This window comes from Dromiciops gliroides, chromosome 3, assembly GCF_019393635.1.
Source record: "Dromiciops gliroides isolate mDroGli1 chromosome 3, mDroGli1.pri, whole genome shotgun sequence".
NCBI classification, from domain to species: domain Eukaryota; kingdom Metazoa; phylum Chordata; class Mammalia; order Microbiotheria; family Microbiotheriidae; genus Dromiciops; species Dromiciops gliroides.
In genome coordinates this window covers 62,042,967-62,061,341 of record NC_057863.1, presented here as the reverse complement: position 1 = coordinate 62,061,341, position 18,375 = coordinate 62,042,967, and the positions used below count along the sequence as shown (strand labels likewise).

At 37.7% G+C, this 18,375-nt stretch overlaps 1 protein-coding gene across 1 annotated transcript in view; it reads right to left on the bottom strand.

Moving 5' to 3' along the window:
- DOCK10 (dedicator of cytokinesis 10) overlaps positions 1 to 18,375 on the bottom strand; it is a 274,169-nt gene that overhangs the window by 197,891 nt on the left and 57,903 nt on the right. The window contains exon 4 of the mRNA XM_043993341.1: positions 2,367 to 2,486. Coding sequence (XP_043849276.1) covers positions 2,367 to 2,486 — 120 coding nt within the window. The remainder of the gene's footprint in view (positions 1 to 2,366; positions 2,487 to 18,375) is intronic.

Sequence of the window (18,375 nt, the reverse complement as noted above, 5' to 3'; positions counted from 1 at the left end):
GGATGACCTCTGAAATCACTTTTGACTCTCAATTTGAGGTCCTGTGATCCTGACATCTTCATCTCCTCCCTTTTCCTTCTAGGTACAGAAATAGGACTTTACAGGTTTATCAGAGAGTTGGCTATGCTAAATAGATGAAAGGAAATATTTCCCACATTTACACAGTTTTGTTTGTGCTTGCTTTTGTTTTTGACAGAAAGGAGCTGCCCTGGAAGATTGAGTCTTTTTTTTTTTTTTTTAATCACAGAAATGAAAACAAGGATGTGGGGAGAGTTGAGTGTGTTAAACCTTGCCTTTCGACTTCAAGTACTACATATTTTGGTCAAACTAAGGAAGTGCATTTCAGCTTGTGATAAGCCTCAAACTGTGCCTAACATAAACATTCGAGACAGTATAAAATGGATCACATAGAGAAAATTTGGGGGTATTTATCTGTCAGCTGGACTGATGGAAGAAGCAGCAAGAGGCTGGGGTTCTTGACCCAATTCTGTCACAAAATAGCTTTATAACCTTGGTGCAAGTCACTTCCCCTCTCTAGGCCTTAATTTCCTTACTAGTAAAATGGTGGTGGTGGTAGCAGTGGAGGAGGTCTCTTCCAAATCTAAATGATCAGTCTAGGTCTACTTGTTTCATTTATTCTTTTGTATCCTACTTTACACCTTACCCCTAGGTTTTTTCTTTGTTGTTTTTTAAGGGATTGGGAGCATCCAAACCTGTGATTACAATCTCGGAGGGAACTCCCAGTATGTAAATATACTCTGAAGATTGACAATATCACCTGAAATTTACGGTCCAGGGGAATTGCCTGGGTGTCCTGAGCAGCTTGCACAACGGAGAGAGTGAATCTGGGATCTGGGTCTCTTTAATTTCCAGGAGGGCCTTCTGTTCACTAGACCAAGCTGCCTCTAAGTAGCTAGTCCAAAAAAATAAAGTGAGGGATATTTGAGCCAAGTAAATACATGGAGGGAATCAAGAATTGAAGCAGTTTAGGCTGGTAGTCTGGCCGGTGGTCACAGTGGTTTGGACTGGAAGACAAAGGCAGCAAGTGAGCAGGAATATCTCCATGATGCAATCCCATTTGTTATTTGAGAGAAGGTTACCAAGTAAAGTATAGGTTTCCACAGGATTTAATAGGATTCAGAGCTACAAGGAACTTTAGCAATTAGCTTGTCTAACTACTTCCTTGTATCCAGTAAAGAAACTGAGACCTAGAAAAGGTTAAGCAAAACTTGTCCAATCAGAGATGAGTTAGAACCCAGGTCCATTGATTCGAAATCCAGGGCTCTTTTCTATTCTGTCCTAAATTAGCTGAGTCGTCTGATTTGTACAGTATTTTATATATCTATATCTGTATATCTGTATATCTCTATAGATATCCATATACATACACACACACACACACACACACATATATATATACACTATGTAATTTAAGATTATAAATGTGGATTCTAATCTGTCTCCCCAGTTTTGGGGGAAACTGACTAAAATCACTGATAAAACGAGTTTAGGTTTTTAAGGGTTTATTGAAAAATAGAAAGAGAAAGATTGAGAACAGAATTCCAACAGCCTGGATTTCCTATCTTTCCTCAAATTTCCTGTAAAGTCCTCTGCTGCCACCACCACCATCAAGTCAGGAACCCAAAAGAGAGAGAGCTCTCCACGCAGGCCCTCTTTTCTCCTTCCTGTCTCCTCCCAGAAAATAGGAGGCTCCTCAAGTTGATTGGCTGGTAGTCTTGATAGACAGCACCCATGAGCAAACATCACTTCCTGACGCCAAGGAAAAGCCACATGGCCTTGCCCTTTGAGGCATTTTCCTCATGGTGGAGCTTTCCTATAGTAAGTCTCCAGTAGGTGGCATCATTCCAATCATTACAATACATATGTAGGTATGTATCTATGTAGCTTTTGAGTCAGAGGATTTGGGTTTGAATCTTAGCTTTGACAGTTGTATGAAAAAGTCCAGTGTTTTGGCCTGCAATTTACTTCCCCCCCCAAAAATGAAGGGGTTTGATAAGATGATCCCCAAGTCCTCTTGCAGCTCAAAATCTATGATTCTAATGTAATTCTCTATTTCCCATATATCTAGACTCTTTTATGAAGAACCATTAAAAACAGGCTGCCAACATACCACTACAAAGCTATCTTTTACTACCCTTAGAAATAATTTGGAATATTACTCACTCCCCCAAATCAAGATAATTTTCATCATCTTTATTTTTATATTGTGTCTTATGCAGACTTTTCTAACCTAATCTAAGCACAAGACTTCCTGATAAGGCACTGCATCCAATGCTGTATTAAACTTAACACCCGAAACTCAATCAGGATTTAAGTGCTTTGGAAAAGAAAAAAAAAGTACTTACTGAGAAGTCATCATTGGGGAAGAAAATGAGATCCCTAAGAGGATCATTCCAATAAGTTTTCTCAAGCTCTTCAATGACTGTTTCATAATCCAAGGGCTCCAGAAGTCTGGGTCTCTCTTGCTATAGGAAAAGAAAACACATTATGTTAACCTCATCCATATATTCTCCCAGGTCACATTGGGTCTCATTTTTTGGAAGTTTTGCACTATTGTCATTCTACCTCTGGTTAAATCACAGAGCCACAGAGCTTTTGCAGAATATGTGAGTTCAATGACAAGCAACATAGTTCAACTCATATATCTCCTCCTGAATGGGGGAAAAAATACCCACAGCAACATAGACGATTGTTCATCCAGCCTCTGTCTGAAGACCTCCAGTGAGGTAGTCCCATCTCCACTTCCACCCAAGGCAGAACCTTCAGCTTTTGGACAGCTCCAATTGCTGGAGCACAGTGGTCAAGCCTAAATAGGCCACTTGACAACTCCTAATCATTGTTCCTGGTTCTTTCCTCTGGGGCAAAGCAGTATAATTTCCCTTCTGTGTCATAGCCTTTCAAATGCTTTAAGACAGTCATCATATCCCCTCTAAGTCTGCCCTTCCTCAAGCTAATTATTCTTAGTAATAGTGCTACTTTATCCAAATTTAAAACAGTATGAAAATATTTTTCGCCATTTGAATCCATTGCCATTGAATCCATGATTCTATGCGGGCTCCCAATCCTTGTGGAAATCAAATCTATTACATCCACAAAAGACCAGTTGGGTCTTTTGGCAATAAACATTTTTTAAGCACCAATGTGTAGGAGATTTTGCTAAGGATTGGAACTACACAATCGGTCCTCATGCTGATCATCAGTTTCCTCATTCTCATTCTACCGAGGGGAGGGACATTCAATATATAAGAAGAGAGAGAATTTCAGGGAAAGAGAGAGAGCACTAATAATTAAAGAAGTCAGGAAAGATTTCCAGTAGAAGGTGGTGTCTGAGCTGAGCTTTGAAGGAAGTGAAATATTCTAAGAGATGGAGGTGCTTGTGGATTACCATAAACCAACCAACCAACCAACCTAGATTTTCTGCATTTAGTTTTGTTTTGGCTGTAGAGTGACCTGCTCAAAAATGTTGTTGCTCAATTCAATTCCTAGCTGGTTTAGACACATCCTTGTGGCCTCTGTTGGTCACTTTTTAAAGGCTGGCATCCTACAAGTAATAAAAGTACCACACAGGCTGTCTAAATTGGCACTGAAGCCTGGATCCAGTGTCAGAATTAATTGCTTGGCCCTCAGCTTCCTTGCTACTGCTAAGAGGAGCTGGGTTTGTCTCTAATAGAGCAGTATAATGGACCCATTATGGACTCAGTACGCTGGAAACAGGAAAGATTCTGGAGAGTAACTCCACAAAGAGAAAGAGGAGATTAGGGAGAGTGGTGTCAAAGGGGAAGAAGATAGACAGAAGAAAAAATGAAGCTTTATGGATTTTTAAAAAAATTTATGGAATTAAAAAAATTTATCTGGTTTATAATTTCTTTGGTCGTAGGCAACTTTTAGTGAGTAAACTTCCTCCATTGATATAGATCAGCAAGTCATGTATAATTTATAATCTTAGGGAGTTGTCTGGGTTAATTTCTTGTGCAAGGTCACACAGTGAGTACCTGTCAGAGGCAAGGTTTGAACCTAAGCCTTCATGACTGAAAGCCTAACCCTCTATCTACTGTTAATTTTCATGGACAGCTAGGTGGTACAGTGAATAGAGTGACCAGCATTGAGTCAGGTCTTGAGTTCAAATCCAGTCTCAGATACTCACTTGCCCTGTGACTGAGAAAATCACTTAACCTCAATTTGCCTCAGTTTCCCCATCCATAAAATAGGGATAATTATAGCACCTCACTTGAGATAATCTTAGCACAGTGTGTGCCACATATTAGGTGCTATGTAAATGTTAGTTATTATTATATCTATTCTTCGACCCTATTATTTAAACAGTAAATTTTTTTTAAAATTTCCTTAATTCTGAGATCCTGTCAGGTTTAGTGCTAGGTATAAACTTGAAATCTAAGTAAGTAATCACTGAGCTCTTCCTTAACTGAAAGAAAGCAAACATCTTTCACTGCCCACAACTGAGCATTATTTTTTTTTAAATTCACACAATCTGTTAAATGTACAATGAAATTAACAGAACAACAACAAAAAAGGGAAATTGTTTGTCTTTTATTTCTAGGCCTCCCTCCAAAGACGTCTGATGACTAATGCTACAACAACATACTTCAATGTCTGAATAATTGCTAGGGGGTGACCCGAAGCAGCATTTAAATGATTATTTGGATGATTTTCCAAGAACACAAATAAAATAGATGAGAGGAACAGTGGGGCAGCTCTAGGGACATCTAAAAACTTCTATCACAAACAACATCATGTTTTTCTAAAAGCATGAGTAATTGATGACTGGGGATAGTTAAAACAATCAAAGAGTATTAGAAATGGATTCTCAGAGGTCATTCCATCCACCCTTCATCCTGCAGATGATGAAACCAGTACCCAAAGACATGAAGTGGGAGGGAGCATTGTGTATTCAAAAGAGTATTCAATTCGGAAAATAAGCCTAGGTTCTAATCTTGTCTGTTCTCACTGTGTGACCTTGGGCAGGTGGCTTAGCTTCTTTGAATTGGTTTTCTCCTCTATAAAAGAAGAGGTCTAGACTTTTTGGACTAAGGCCCATTACACTTCTATATCTTACCCCTATGGCATGAAGCAAAGAATATTTGAGTCAGAAGATGTGGGTTTGAGACCTTGTTCTACCTGCTGGTTGTTGTTACCTTAGAAAAATCACTTAACCACTCTGATGAACAGTTTCCTCATCCATAAAATGTAGATAATAGCATTTGCCTTGGCTATATCACAGTGAGGATCAAATGGAACCTTCTAATTTAATTTGAGAGCAAAAACTTGATATAAATATGAGCAGTTACTATCTAGAGCAACATTTTTTCAGCATTTGGTGTATCCTGGACCCCTCTGACAGTCTGAAGATCTGGGACTCCTCAGAATGGTGTTTTTAAATTCATAAAATAAAACTGATAGGATTACAAGGGAAACCAATTATGTTCAAATACAGCAATCTCTGTATACAGAGAAAGAACTGATAAATAGAAGTATGTATAAGATGGTTTCACACGGACACACATTAGTGTCTAATGGTAGCCATCTCTAGGTTGGGGGGGTCAGGGAAGGAAAAAAAATATAAAAAGTTACATGACAACTTTATTATACATTTAAAAGAAATAGCAAGTTGTACATAATAGATTTGCAGTTTCATGCACAGTCATCTCTTTTTTTTCTATTCTACTATGTTATGGAAATGCTTGTTTTATTTATTAAGTTCAGAATAAAACAAATATAATTAGAAAAAAATTCAATGTTAAATGAAATATATACTTTTTAAAAAGCAAGATGAACATAATAGAGATAGTAGTTTCACATAAAAAAGAAAAGAATATCAAATGTATAGCTAACATGCCCTACCCTTCATCAGCCATGGGATTTATTTTCTTACTTGCTTAATAAAACTTAATTTCCTCATAAAAATAAATAAGAGTAATTGAATTTGAAAAAAGAAATATAATTATAAAAATATTTTTAAATGTTTATGACACCCCAGTTTAGAGTCCCTACTCTAGGAATGAAACTAAAGTTATCCATACTATTTCAACTTTTGTTATTGTTATTTTTTTTCCTCATGATTTTTCCCTTTTGTTCTGATTCTTCTTTCATAACACAATGAATGTAGAAATAGATATAGATATAGATAGATATAGCTATAGTAGGCCTCCACCAGTCGCTGACAACTATGGATCAGCTCCCTGAAGAGCCACAGACCACAGTGTGGCTGTGTGTTGTATCTACCCCATGAGGAGTAGCTGGAGTGTCCTCTCCAGGGCACTGGCCTGAGCAGATCAATATGGAAAACAAGCTGTTGCCCATGCAGCAGGTTTTCCCTCTCTGCAACATTGGTAGATCCAAAGGAAAGGCAGAGCCAGTACAGTTTGGCACCAGTGCCGCTGCAGGAGTTGCCAGAGGGATGTGATGTCCAACATCCAACTGCCTAAGGGACTCCGACTCCTGATTTTTTATACATATATAATTTTGGTGAGGCAATTGGGGTTAAGTGACTTGCCTAGGGTCACACAGCTAGTAAGTGTTAAGTGTCTGGGGCCGTATTTGAACTCAGGTCCTCCTGACTCCAGGGCCGGTGCTCTATGCACTGTGCCACCTAGCTGCCCCAGAAATATATATATATATATATATATATATATATATATTTAAGTGTAAAGAATTAATTGTTATTTGAGTTTTTCATGCCTCGGTGCCTGGGGCTCCGCAAACCCCACGGTGCTCCACCCACTGGTTGTAGCCATTGCCAGGGCTCTGGCACCTCACGTCATCACCACTCGCCAACGCCTACATGGGCCTGGCAAAATTATAATGATTGGAAGCCTAGTGAGGGCAGTCATGTGACTGTCAGAGCAGCCATCCCATTGGCTGGGGCTGTGTGGGGTGTTTCTAGGTTTGGGGGAGGAGAATTGGGCATTAGAGGTGGAAGCTGGAAAGCAACAGGTGTTCTGCTGCGTATTTTCAGCTGATTCCTGGGCGGTGGTATTTTTTCAGGTATTATAATTTCCCTTTCCCCATTTTATTTCCTTTCCCTTGATCCTACTGATCCTGTTTGTGTTTTTTTTTTTTAAGTTCGTTCTTGTTAAAATAAATCTTGTTCTGTTTTGAGGGAAGCTGCAGGTCTCCTTCCTTGCCCCAATATAGCCACTTAGCTAGCACTCCCCAATTAAAAATTGGTCCCCACAAAAGAAACTGAAGCTACAAAAATTCTGCCTTTAAGAAAAAAAAATAGCCAACAATTCATCGCATCCTATTCCATGAACTTTCCTAAGTAGTCATTTGATTCACCTGCCAGGTTTTTTTTTTTTTTCCTGTCTTCACTATAGGCAAAGTATTTCTTTATCTCTTTCTCCTATATTCACTTATTTTTCTAGAGATGAGAACAAGCTGTGGACATACAGTGAGATGGAAAGAATCTTTTCTGTGTGCAGATTGCTTGGCTGTCCCTTGAATACACTGCCCCCCCATAGCGCAATGGTGCATAGCCTCAGTTGAGCCCTTCCTGTTGCTTGACAACTCTGTTCATCAATTTCCTATCTCAAAGCATAATTGGTCAGTATATTATTGATATCAACTCTTTTCTCATTTGGATTGGATGGGAGAAGCTTAGCTTAAATGAGCCTGAAGTGTGAAGGTGGGAGTAGATAGGTAGCCATGAAAGGTCCATAAAAATGAATTTAGTAGTTACATGAAAAATACTGAAGACTTTCAACCTCTGATTATTATTATTTCAACCTTTTTATTATTATTATTTTTTAAGTGAGAACATGTGGCTTTCCAGGAAATTCCTTTTCTAACATATCATTCAACCAACATCATTAAGCACCAACTATGCATTAGGTATTGGCTCAATTAACTCAAAATATTGATTCATAGTGTCATGAACATGAAATTAAACAAGAAAATGGTGATTAGATGTTCTATGCTGTTACTAGACTGGGATTTGGCAAAGCTTAACTCAAATGTATTTTGCACGTGTGAAAGGGAAATCCTGGCTATTTAGGTAGAAATTGTGTTTGGAACAGGAGGGCTCTCTGCTCATGGTAGTAGTTGAGCAGATGTAAGCAAGGATGCTGGGATCAGTTAATTTCTCATGACTGCTCCTTACAGAGACATTGAGAAAAACCGGGTAACTGAGCAGAGTTGATTTAAAACTTTAACAACAGTAGGATTGTCTCTCCTGAATTTAATTTGTCTGTTTCTTTTGGAAATGGACCAACTGGAATAAACCATGTGCCAAGATTGTTGAATTGGATTGGATTTTTTATAATGCCTTTTATATTCTCTATCTCAAATGAGTAATGAATTTCATTAGCTGTTCTGAAATGATTCTATGCATGTGAAAAGGCATTCACCAGTACCTTTTATTATATACCAGGGCTGGTGTTGGGAAACAGTGGTGAGTTGTTGGCCATGCTCTTTTTCTAGTGACTAGAGATCTTTGGTGTTCATTTGTTCCATTTAACTAACTCCAAAAATAATCCCCAATTTAATTTCATATTGGAAGAATGGGGCCCCAACACAAAGGATACATTTTCTCATTACTGTAACCTATTCCATAAGAGTTAGGGATCCAGCCCAGAACTTAAGACCTCACTCACCAAAGTTAGTTTTCCAGGACACCAGATGCCTCTCTCAAAACTTGTCCAGCACACCTCGCCCTCTCTCACTTTGGCACCTTTAATTAATTTTCTCGATCTCCTAGACCGTGCCTATCACCTGAGCCAAGATAGCTCTCTGGGCCAAGTTCAGACACTGCTTGCATGTAAATTCTAATAACAACTTCCTTCACCACTGTTCCCTTTCTAGCTTCAACTTCCCCCTTCTCTTCTATCCTGTCTCCACATATTACAGACCACAAGATTGCATTTTCTAGGGTTTGTTTGCAAAAGGAAAAAAAAAGAATATCAAGCCTGTGGAAATAATACAAGGGAAGGTAAAGGAAATCTGCCTAATTCTGCACAAGGAGGTCCCAAACTTATCAAATTGTCCTGTTCTTTCCTGGTTCTCCTATCTGTCCAGCTGTTCTTCAATCTTCTTTGCTTGTTTTTTCACATGTCTTTCACCTGTGGTTGTACCTAAAGGTTCTCTCCTGGGCTATCTTCTGTGTTCATTCTACACCATCTTACTTAGTGACCTCATCATGGTTTCAATTATTTATGCAAATGACCTCCAAATTTATATATTCAAACCTAGTATCTTTCCTTACCTCCATTCTCTCATCAACTGCCATTAGAACATCTCAGATTAGATATATTGTAGGCATCTCAAGGAGGCAGTTAGGTAGTTTATAGAATGCTGAGCCTGGAGTGAGGAAGACATGAGTTCAAATCCAACCTCAGATGCTAGCTGTGTGACTCTGGGCCAGTCACTTAATCTCTGTTAGCCTTAACCCATTGGAGAAGGAAATGGCAAACCACTGCAGTAGGTGGCGCAGTGGATAAAGCACCGGCCCTGGATTCAGGAATACCTGAGTTCAAATCCGGCCTCAGACACTTGACACTTACTAGCTGTGTGACCCTGGGCAAGTCACTTAATCCCCATTGCCCTGCCAAAAAAAAAAAAAAGAAGAAAAAAAAGAAAACCCCACAGACAGTACGATTCATGGGTCACAAAGAGTTGGACACAACTGAACAACAACAGGCTTCTTAAAATTAACATGCCCCCTAAAAGAAATCATTGTTCTCCCACCCCAAACTTATTCCTATTCCAAACTTTCTTATTACTGTCAAGGGTAGTAACATCTTTTCATTCACCCAGTCTCATAACTCTGAGGTCATGCTTGACTCCTCACATTTACCCCCTATTTTTAACCTGTTGTCAAATCTTATCTTTCTAATCTTGCATATTTCCTCTTCTCCCTACTCACATGGGCACTCCCCTAGTTTAGATCTTCCTCATGTTACACCTGGACTACTGTAATTGACTCCTAATAAGTCTCCCTGTCATAAGTTTCTCACCACTGATTCATCATCCACTGAACAGTCACAGTGATTCTCTTTAAGCTCAGGTCTGACCATGTCACCACATCCATTTCCCCACCCCCAACACATACACACATTAAAAAATTTCCAGTGGCTCCTAATTGCCTCTAAGGTCAAATGTAAACTCTGTTAGGCATTTATAGCTTTTCACAATCTGACCCCATCCTACCTTGTAAATTTTCTTATATGTTCCCCCACTCCACCATCTTTTTTTTCTTTTTCTTTTTTGGTGAGGCAATTGGGGTTGTGTGACTTGCCCAGGGTCACACAGCTAGTTAAGTGTCAAGTGTCTGAGGCCGGATTTGAACTCAGGTCATACTGAATCCAGGGCTGTTGCTCTATCCACTCTGCCACCTAGCTGCCCTCCCACTCTATCATCTTAACCTTGCCCCTTCACAAACTCAGTGGTCCAGCTTTTCTGGATTTTTTTGCTTTTCTTTTCATATGTCACTACATTTCCCATCTCTGTGCCTTTACAATTACTACCTTTCATGCCTGGAATGCCATCCCCACTGAATTCCACTTCTTAGAATCCCTGGTTTACTTCAAGACTTAGGGTAAGAGCCACCTTCCACCACTAGCCTTTCCCATTCTCCCAGCTGCTAGTGCCATAGCATGTTGACTTCCTCATTATTGCTAAGTTCACCAAGGATAATTTTGTTTTTTGAATTTTTAATCTAAGTATCAGTAATGTGGCTAGCATACAGTAGTTGCTTTATAAATACTATTAATTAATTGAGGTCTTCATTTGGTATAGGGAATTTCCTCACCTGGAATGCTATTTTTCAGTTTTGTCCAAATCTCTGTGACCCCATTTGGGGTTTGTTTGGCAGAGATACTGGAGTGGTTTGCCATTTCCTTCTCCAGCTCATTTTACCAATGAGGAAACTGAGGCAAATAGGGTTAAGTGACTTGCCCACAGCTACAGCTAGTAAGTGTCTGAGGCTGGATTTGAATTTATAAAGAGTCTTTCTTTCTTTCTTTCTTTCTTTCTTTCTTTCTTTCTTTCTTTCTTTCTTTCTTTCTTTTTTTTTTTAGTGAGGCAATTGGGGGTAAGTGACTTGCCCAGGGTCACACAGCTAGTAAGTGTTATGTGTCTGAGGCCGGATTTGAATTCAGGTACTCCTGACTATCCACTGTGCCACCTAGCTGCCCCAAGATGAGTCTTTCTAACTTTAGTTCTAGCACTCCATCCACTGTGCCACTTAGCTGCCTACCTGGAATGCCCTACATCAAAAAAAAAAAAAACAACCACTATAAATTATTCTACTAAAACCCTAAGCTACAGAAGAGTTCCGGAATATAAACAGGTAAGTAAGACAGTTTTTATCACCTCAAAATCAGAGCAATTTAACAGAAGTCATCCCTGGAGTTCACAAGAGAAGTTCTACTAATTCTTATAAAATCAAATCTAGTATCTCAAAGTCTTGGTGCAGTGACATCACCACAAACAGAAGTCCAAACATCAACACGATTGATCTAGAACAAGGAGGTGAAGTTCATGCCCTCAACACTGAGAACCCCAGGTTTCATGTCTCATAACTTTTCCTTATGAATTATTTGCTGACTTTTAGGAGAAACACAGAAGAGATTTATGCCCTCCTAGGCTCAGAATGTGCATCATGTGGGCCATGTCTAAGGATACTGAGCACAGTATGATAGTATGGAGAGGTAGCAGGGTATTCTGTCCTGATCTTGGAATACAGACAGGGTAATGGATAAGGAGCTCAGGTGTCTGGAATGGAGTTTCATATTTGGGGCCTCTATCCTTTTTCTGACCCAGATTTTCAAATACAGTCATGTTGATCCCACTTTCCTCTAGTTATGGCTTCTATAAAACATGAGTGTGTACTGTAGTTATGTTTTAAATAAGAGCACAATAATGAAAATAATAAACACAGTAAAAATAACAGTGTTTAGAAGCATTGTGGGGCTGTGTAAAGGTTTGAATCCTAATTCTGACCCTGATGTCATTTGAACTTTACTTTGCTAATCTGTAAAGTGAGGAGCCTACACTAGATGACTTCCAAGCTGTAAAACTATAATTCTATAAATGAAACACATTTTTCATTGAAAGAATAGCACTCTCAGGACCCATCTTTTACGTGATAATTTCATATAATAATTTTGTTTCACATAATAGTTCACCTACATTTTTTCCTTCTCAAAGCAATCTCACTCTAGGGGTATAGTCTATATTGGGGTTGGTAGTATATTTAAGACTATATGACACTTATTTAGTTTACTTTTATGTTAGTCTTTTCAAAACGATTCTAGGAAGGAAACAGAGGAAATCAGTATCATAAGTATAAAATCAAAGATGAAGCATAAACAACTAATAAATTCTACTTTTAATTGTTTAAAATGTAGCAGAGATCAGAGATACCCAGTAACAAGCAGCAGTTTTCATAAGTGAGAACAAAAGCTTAAGCCAATAAAAAGGGATGCACAATTAGAAGTTCATCTATTAATGTTCTATTTTTAGTGCTAAAGAGAATGGCAATCATTTATTAAGTCAGAAACACGCTTTGCATTGATCACAACTATGATTTGCCACTTCAGAGTGAACTATTCTTCAGTGTGTGAAAAGACTGAGTTTGGGGCCCTTTGAGGAAGTTGACAGATCTGAAATTTACATCTGATTTTATGTCTAATTGTAAGCAAATTATTTTTGACTTATGTAACTAATACTTCTCATGAAAGCAGGTGTGGCTAGTTCAAACATGAAAATGATTAGCGCTGAATATAAGCAGAATCTTAATTAATGAGTATGCAAATTGTTCTTCCCTATTGTTTCTTAAGTCTATGGAGCCTCCTATATTAAAAACCAAAAGCCCCAAACTGACATATTAGGCAATGGTTATTTTTCCTCCAAAGGGATTATTCATATCATGTGATAAGCCACTGCAAGGGCCTTTTAAAGTAGTGAACTCTGGGCAGTTCTCAAATGAAAAAAACAGAAATACAAGTATAGCGCCTCCCCCCTCCCCCCGCACACTTTGGAGCTACTTTATTAAACTCTCTCTCAAAATGGCAGGATGGCAGGGTTATTCCCAGAGGAATAACCCTGAGGGGCTGGGTTTATAGTACTGTTGTATATGAGCTCCTTATTCCTCTGTGTTCCACTAATAATTAGTGAGAATTAATAAATTTTTCTCCCACAAAGGTAGGGACAGTCTGTGAGAAGAATGGGTACAGACTTAAAAGAAAAAAGGTGGTTAGCAGTATATATATAGACAACCCTGGTGCAAAGGGGTAACAGAACTCCTTATACCTGTAAGTCACTTTCTCACAACTTATGATGCTCTGTGCAGGTGCAGCTATCTGCTGGGCCCCAGGGATCAGTGTACTTTGTAGAATCCATAGTCAGCTTTTGTCTTTACTACAAAGGGTTGTGTTCCCTGAAACTGACTCTTCAGGGGACACTATTACTCATGAAAAGACTCTAATGGAATTTTATTGAACATAAGAAATGATAAATATGATGGATGAAGAGAAATATGGAAAAGTCTTGTATAAACTGATGCAGATTGGAATAAGCAGAACTAGAGAAATAATTTACATAATGACTATGATAACCAAGGGAAGGGAAACAATTCTGAAAGACCCCAAAACTCAAACCATAACTAGTCATGAGATTGGTCTTGAAAAAAGCCTGATGATGAAACATACTTTCTTGTTTCCTGGCAGACAGGGTAAAAGTAGGGGCAGAGAATAAGATTTTCAGATTAAATCTATTTTTTAACAGGAGATCTTCTATTAGGGAATGGATAGGAGGTGAATTAGTGAATAGGACAGATATGAAAAAGAGCAATGATAAACATTTTAAAATCTACATAAAAAGAAGACATGCATAAGGAAATAAATACAGCAATTTTGTTATTATTTTTACTATCTCTGTCAAATATATCCATATGTTTTATTAAAAAAATTTACAATAGTTCCTAGTTTATTTATACAGGCCTTTCCTCTACTCACTGTATCTTGAAATGTGTTGGCTTAGTAGTTCAGTTCATAATTAAGAAAAAAAATTGTTTAAATGAGTTCTAGTCTATTTAAAAATGTGATTCTGATTACAGATAGCTTGTTTAGTGTTTTTTTGGTTGCCTTAGATCCACAGATATGTGAAGGATCTATAATTTTAACAAGGTGAGGAAACTCCTGGTGTGACATCTTTCTTCCATCACAGATCACAGCCCTCCTATAACATAGGAGGCAAATTCTAGGGAATTCTCTGAGGGACATCGAGGTTAATTTTCTGAAACAACTAGTAAGTTAAAGAGTTGATATTTAAATCCAGATCTTCCCAAATCTCAGCCCAGAACTCTATTACTCAAGGAATCTTCTGCCTATGCTCTAAGCTACCCAACACAGGCTACGTCACACATCCCTTATGGATAAGGATGGTGATCAGCTTGATTATTCTTGTTAGAAAGAGTTTTTGAATTTTATGAGTCTTGCACTTTGTATTAAGAGACCAAGCTCAGTAGATAGGTTAATCTACTTCTATACTGGTTTTGAAAATAGAGTTGTGAACAGAAACATTTCATTTGCCGGCTTTTTCCTACTAAAGATATTAACCTATACAATATAAAACAAACTAACATTTAGGATGTGAAAAAACCCTGAGAAAGTACAGTTATCTCTTCTACAGCACAGGGTTTAGGGATATGTCACCCCTACAATCTGGAAGAACTGAATAAAAATTTTTGACCCTCCCTTTATACCAGAGAAGAAGTGTGAATTTCTTCTTTTTCTTTTATGGGGTGTTTACAGTACCTTATTGTAAAATGTGGATTAAGTATTTGGTCCTATGACCAAATGACACAAGATAAGAGAACCTCCCAAGATGCAAAGATCACTGCACTATTGCCACAAAATGTCATGTGAGAGACTGTCGTAAATACACGTGGTATCCCCAAACGAGTGAGTAGTACTGCAGTTTTTTAACTACAAATTTAATTTTAAGAAAAAAAAATGTATAGCAATTCATCTATGTTGTTAAACAGTAAAATATTGTACAGGTAATATACATAAGAGTACACACATTTTATGCATTTGTGAGTTAATAAACTTAAAGCTATTTCTAGCCTTTGTGTTTCATCTGTTGGCTTTCATGTTCTTTTTGCAAACTTTAACTTTTTACTTATTTTAACTTTAGAAAAAGAAATTGTATATACTTATGGTATTAGAAGATAAAATATGTTGATATTATACAATATTATACATACATTTTATGTATTTATGAATTTCTAAACTCTTTCTGTGTTGTCTCCTGGACTTCACGTGTTGTCTGTGGCTTCTGCAAACTCTTCCCAAAATTCCCATTTAATAATTTCTTATGCTGACAGGAGATATATGTAAGCCTCTGTGGGGAAAATTACGATGTGGAAGTGATAACTGAATGGGGGAAATGCAGACTCTCACGGAATAAGGAGGGAGAATTCAATGCCTACAACTAAGCCTTACAGTTGGTTACTTGGGATCCTTACATAGGTCTTGGGGAAGAAGTTTTGTGAATTAACTTGAGTATTCTGGCTACAAAATAATTGTATATTGAGGTTTGTCACTGAAAATTTACAACAATGGCCTTAGACATGCTTGGGGTCACTCAAATTTTGAGGCTCAAAATCAGCTGCCTCTGCATTTGCCATTTCCTTTTTTTAAGGGAAGTTAACTGTGACATCTGCAATAGCAACTTATAGACCAAGATAGTGAGATAGAGCTCATTTAGTTTTACATCAGAGTGGGATGCAATAGAAAACTACTATGGGCACCACGATAAGCCATGCCTGTCAAGAAGGAAATCATTAAATAAGGCCTAAAGTGTATTTGTAATGACTTCTTAACCTTCCTTGTGCCTGTAAAAGCACACTATCATGAAAATGGTGGTGGGGGAAGAATCTCAATAATACAGTGTCTCAAAGGACTCAGTGCCATTTTAAGTTTTAATAGCTAAAATCATCACTAAGACTTTTGGTTCCCCCTATACCTTACATCATTCAACAAGCATTTAATTAATGCATGCTTCAAGCCAGGCACTGGGAATACCAAGACAATATGAAAAATAACCCCTGCTCTCAAGGGACACAAAAAAACGGTAGGAGTGGAAGGTTGTCAGGAAAGACTTCCCATAAGAGGTGTCCCAAGAGCTGAGCTCTAGAGGAAGTTAGGGATCCTAGGAGGTAGATGCATGGTTCTTCAGACAAAGGAGACAGTAGAATGAAAAACAAAACAAAACATTGCTCTTAAATCCAGCAAACCTGGGTTCTAGTACCTTCTTTGTCTCTTACCAACTATATGAGATTGGGCAAATAATTTCACTACTCTGGGACCACAGTTTCCTTTTTGATGAAATTATGGGTTTAAACAAAGAAATTTCCCAGGTACTTCCTAGCTCTAACGTTCTATGAACTTATGAATCGGAACTATATTCCCTTTATAGCAAAGATGAGAATATATCTACTCAGATGAAATTTATTCCATAGAGCAAGTAGAATTAATAGCATTTAAATTGCTTAATCCTCACAGATCTACCAAGCTCAGAAGATAGATTCATCTGAGCTACTACTGCATAAGCAGGGAGTTCTTAACCTAGGGACTGTGAACTTCTTTTTAATATGTTGAAAAATGCATTTCATTATATTTGGTTTTTTAGGTATTTAATTTTATGCATTTAAAACCATTGTTCTGAGGAGCCCATGGTCTTCACCACACTGCCAAAGAGTGTCCATGACACAAAAAGGATAAGAAACCCTAGCATAAAAGAAAAAAAATAAATTGTGATTAGATCAGAAATATTGGCTTTGAGAATAGAAGTAAAAACAAGAATATTTCCGCTTTTTAAACCTCAACTCTGACACATTATTTTTTAAGGCCCGGAAAGTGTGAATTTTCAAAGTTGCCTTTTGAAAGAAATCACATAAATTGGCCATAGGATATGAACAAAGTAATTGAATCTATCTGTAGTCATGTGAAAAAATGCTTTAAATCACTACTGATTAGAGAAAGGCAAATGGAAATAACTCTCAGGTAACACTCCATACTTATCAGACTGGCTAATAGGACAGAAAAGGAAAATGATTAAATGCTGGAAGGGATGTGTGAAAACTGAGACACTGGAGTTGTGAACTGATCTAACCATTCTGGAGAGCAATTTGGAACTCTGCCCAAAGGGCCATAAAACCATGCATAGCCTTTGACCAAGCAACATCACTACATCTGTATCCCAAGGAAATTTTTTAAAAAAGGAAAAGGACTTACATGAACAAAAATAGCAGCTTTTAGTGGTAGCAATCAATTGGAACTAGAGATGCTCATCAATTGAGGAATGGCTGAATATATCTTTGTGTGTGTATATGTATGTATATGTATGAAATTTTGTGGGACAGTGAAGGTTAAATGACTTGCCCAGGGTCACACAACTAGTATGTGTCAAGTGTCTGAGGCTGGATTTGAATTCAGGTCCTACTGAATCCAAGGCCAGTGCTTTATCCACTGCACCACCTAGTTGCCCCCTGTTGTATATAAATTTGATGGAATACTATTGTATCATAAGAAATAAAGAGTGAGATGCTCTTAGAAAACCCTGAAAAGATTTACACGAACTGATGTAAAGTAAAATAAGCTGAACCAGAACATTGTACACAGTAACAACAATATTGTACAATGATCAACTGTGAATGACTCAGCTGTTTTCAGCAATACAGTGATCTAAGACAATTCCAAAGGATTTATGATGAAAAATGCTATCCATCTCCAGAGAAAGAACTGATGGAGTCTGAATGAAGAACAAAGCATACTTTTAAAAGACTTTCTTTTTCTTGTTGTCTGTTTTCACAACATGACTAACATGGAAATAATAATAATAAAAAAAGAAATGACATTTCATATCCTTAAACTTTTTATTTAACTAAAAACGTTTGGGGTATTATAATAGCCTTTTGGGACTTACACTGATGTAGGGTTTCCAATCAGCTTGTATCAGATCACTTCAATCCTTTGAGGGAAATGAAAAATCAGAGATAGAAATCTCTTATCAGCACCTCACAATTTAGTTTTTTCCTCCTTCTTAGATTGTTAGTTGCAGGGTTCATATAATGACATTTGGAAAGAAGGTGGGAACCATGCCCATGTAGAAGCAAATCAAATTATTATATGTCCCATTTAGTTTTATACAAACACTTTGGGGAAATGATAGATAAATATCATTAAAAATACATCAAAGCTAAATTACTGGTCCCCCTCTTACAGCACAAGGATATTAATGCCTTGGGGTGTATTCCTAGGAGTTTTAATTGAATTCATTTAAATTCTGCAATTGAAAAGTTGCCACTAACTCATGAGAATGGTAAAAATCAAG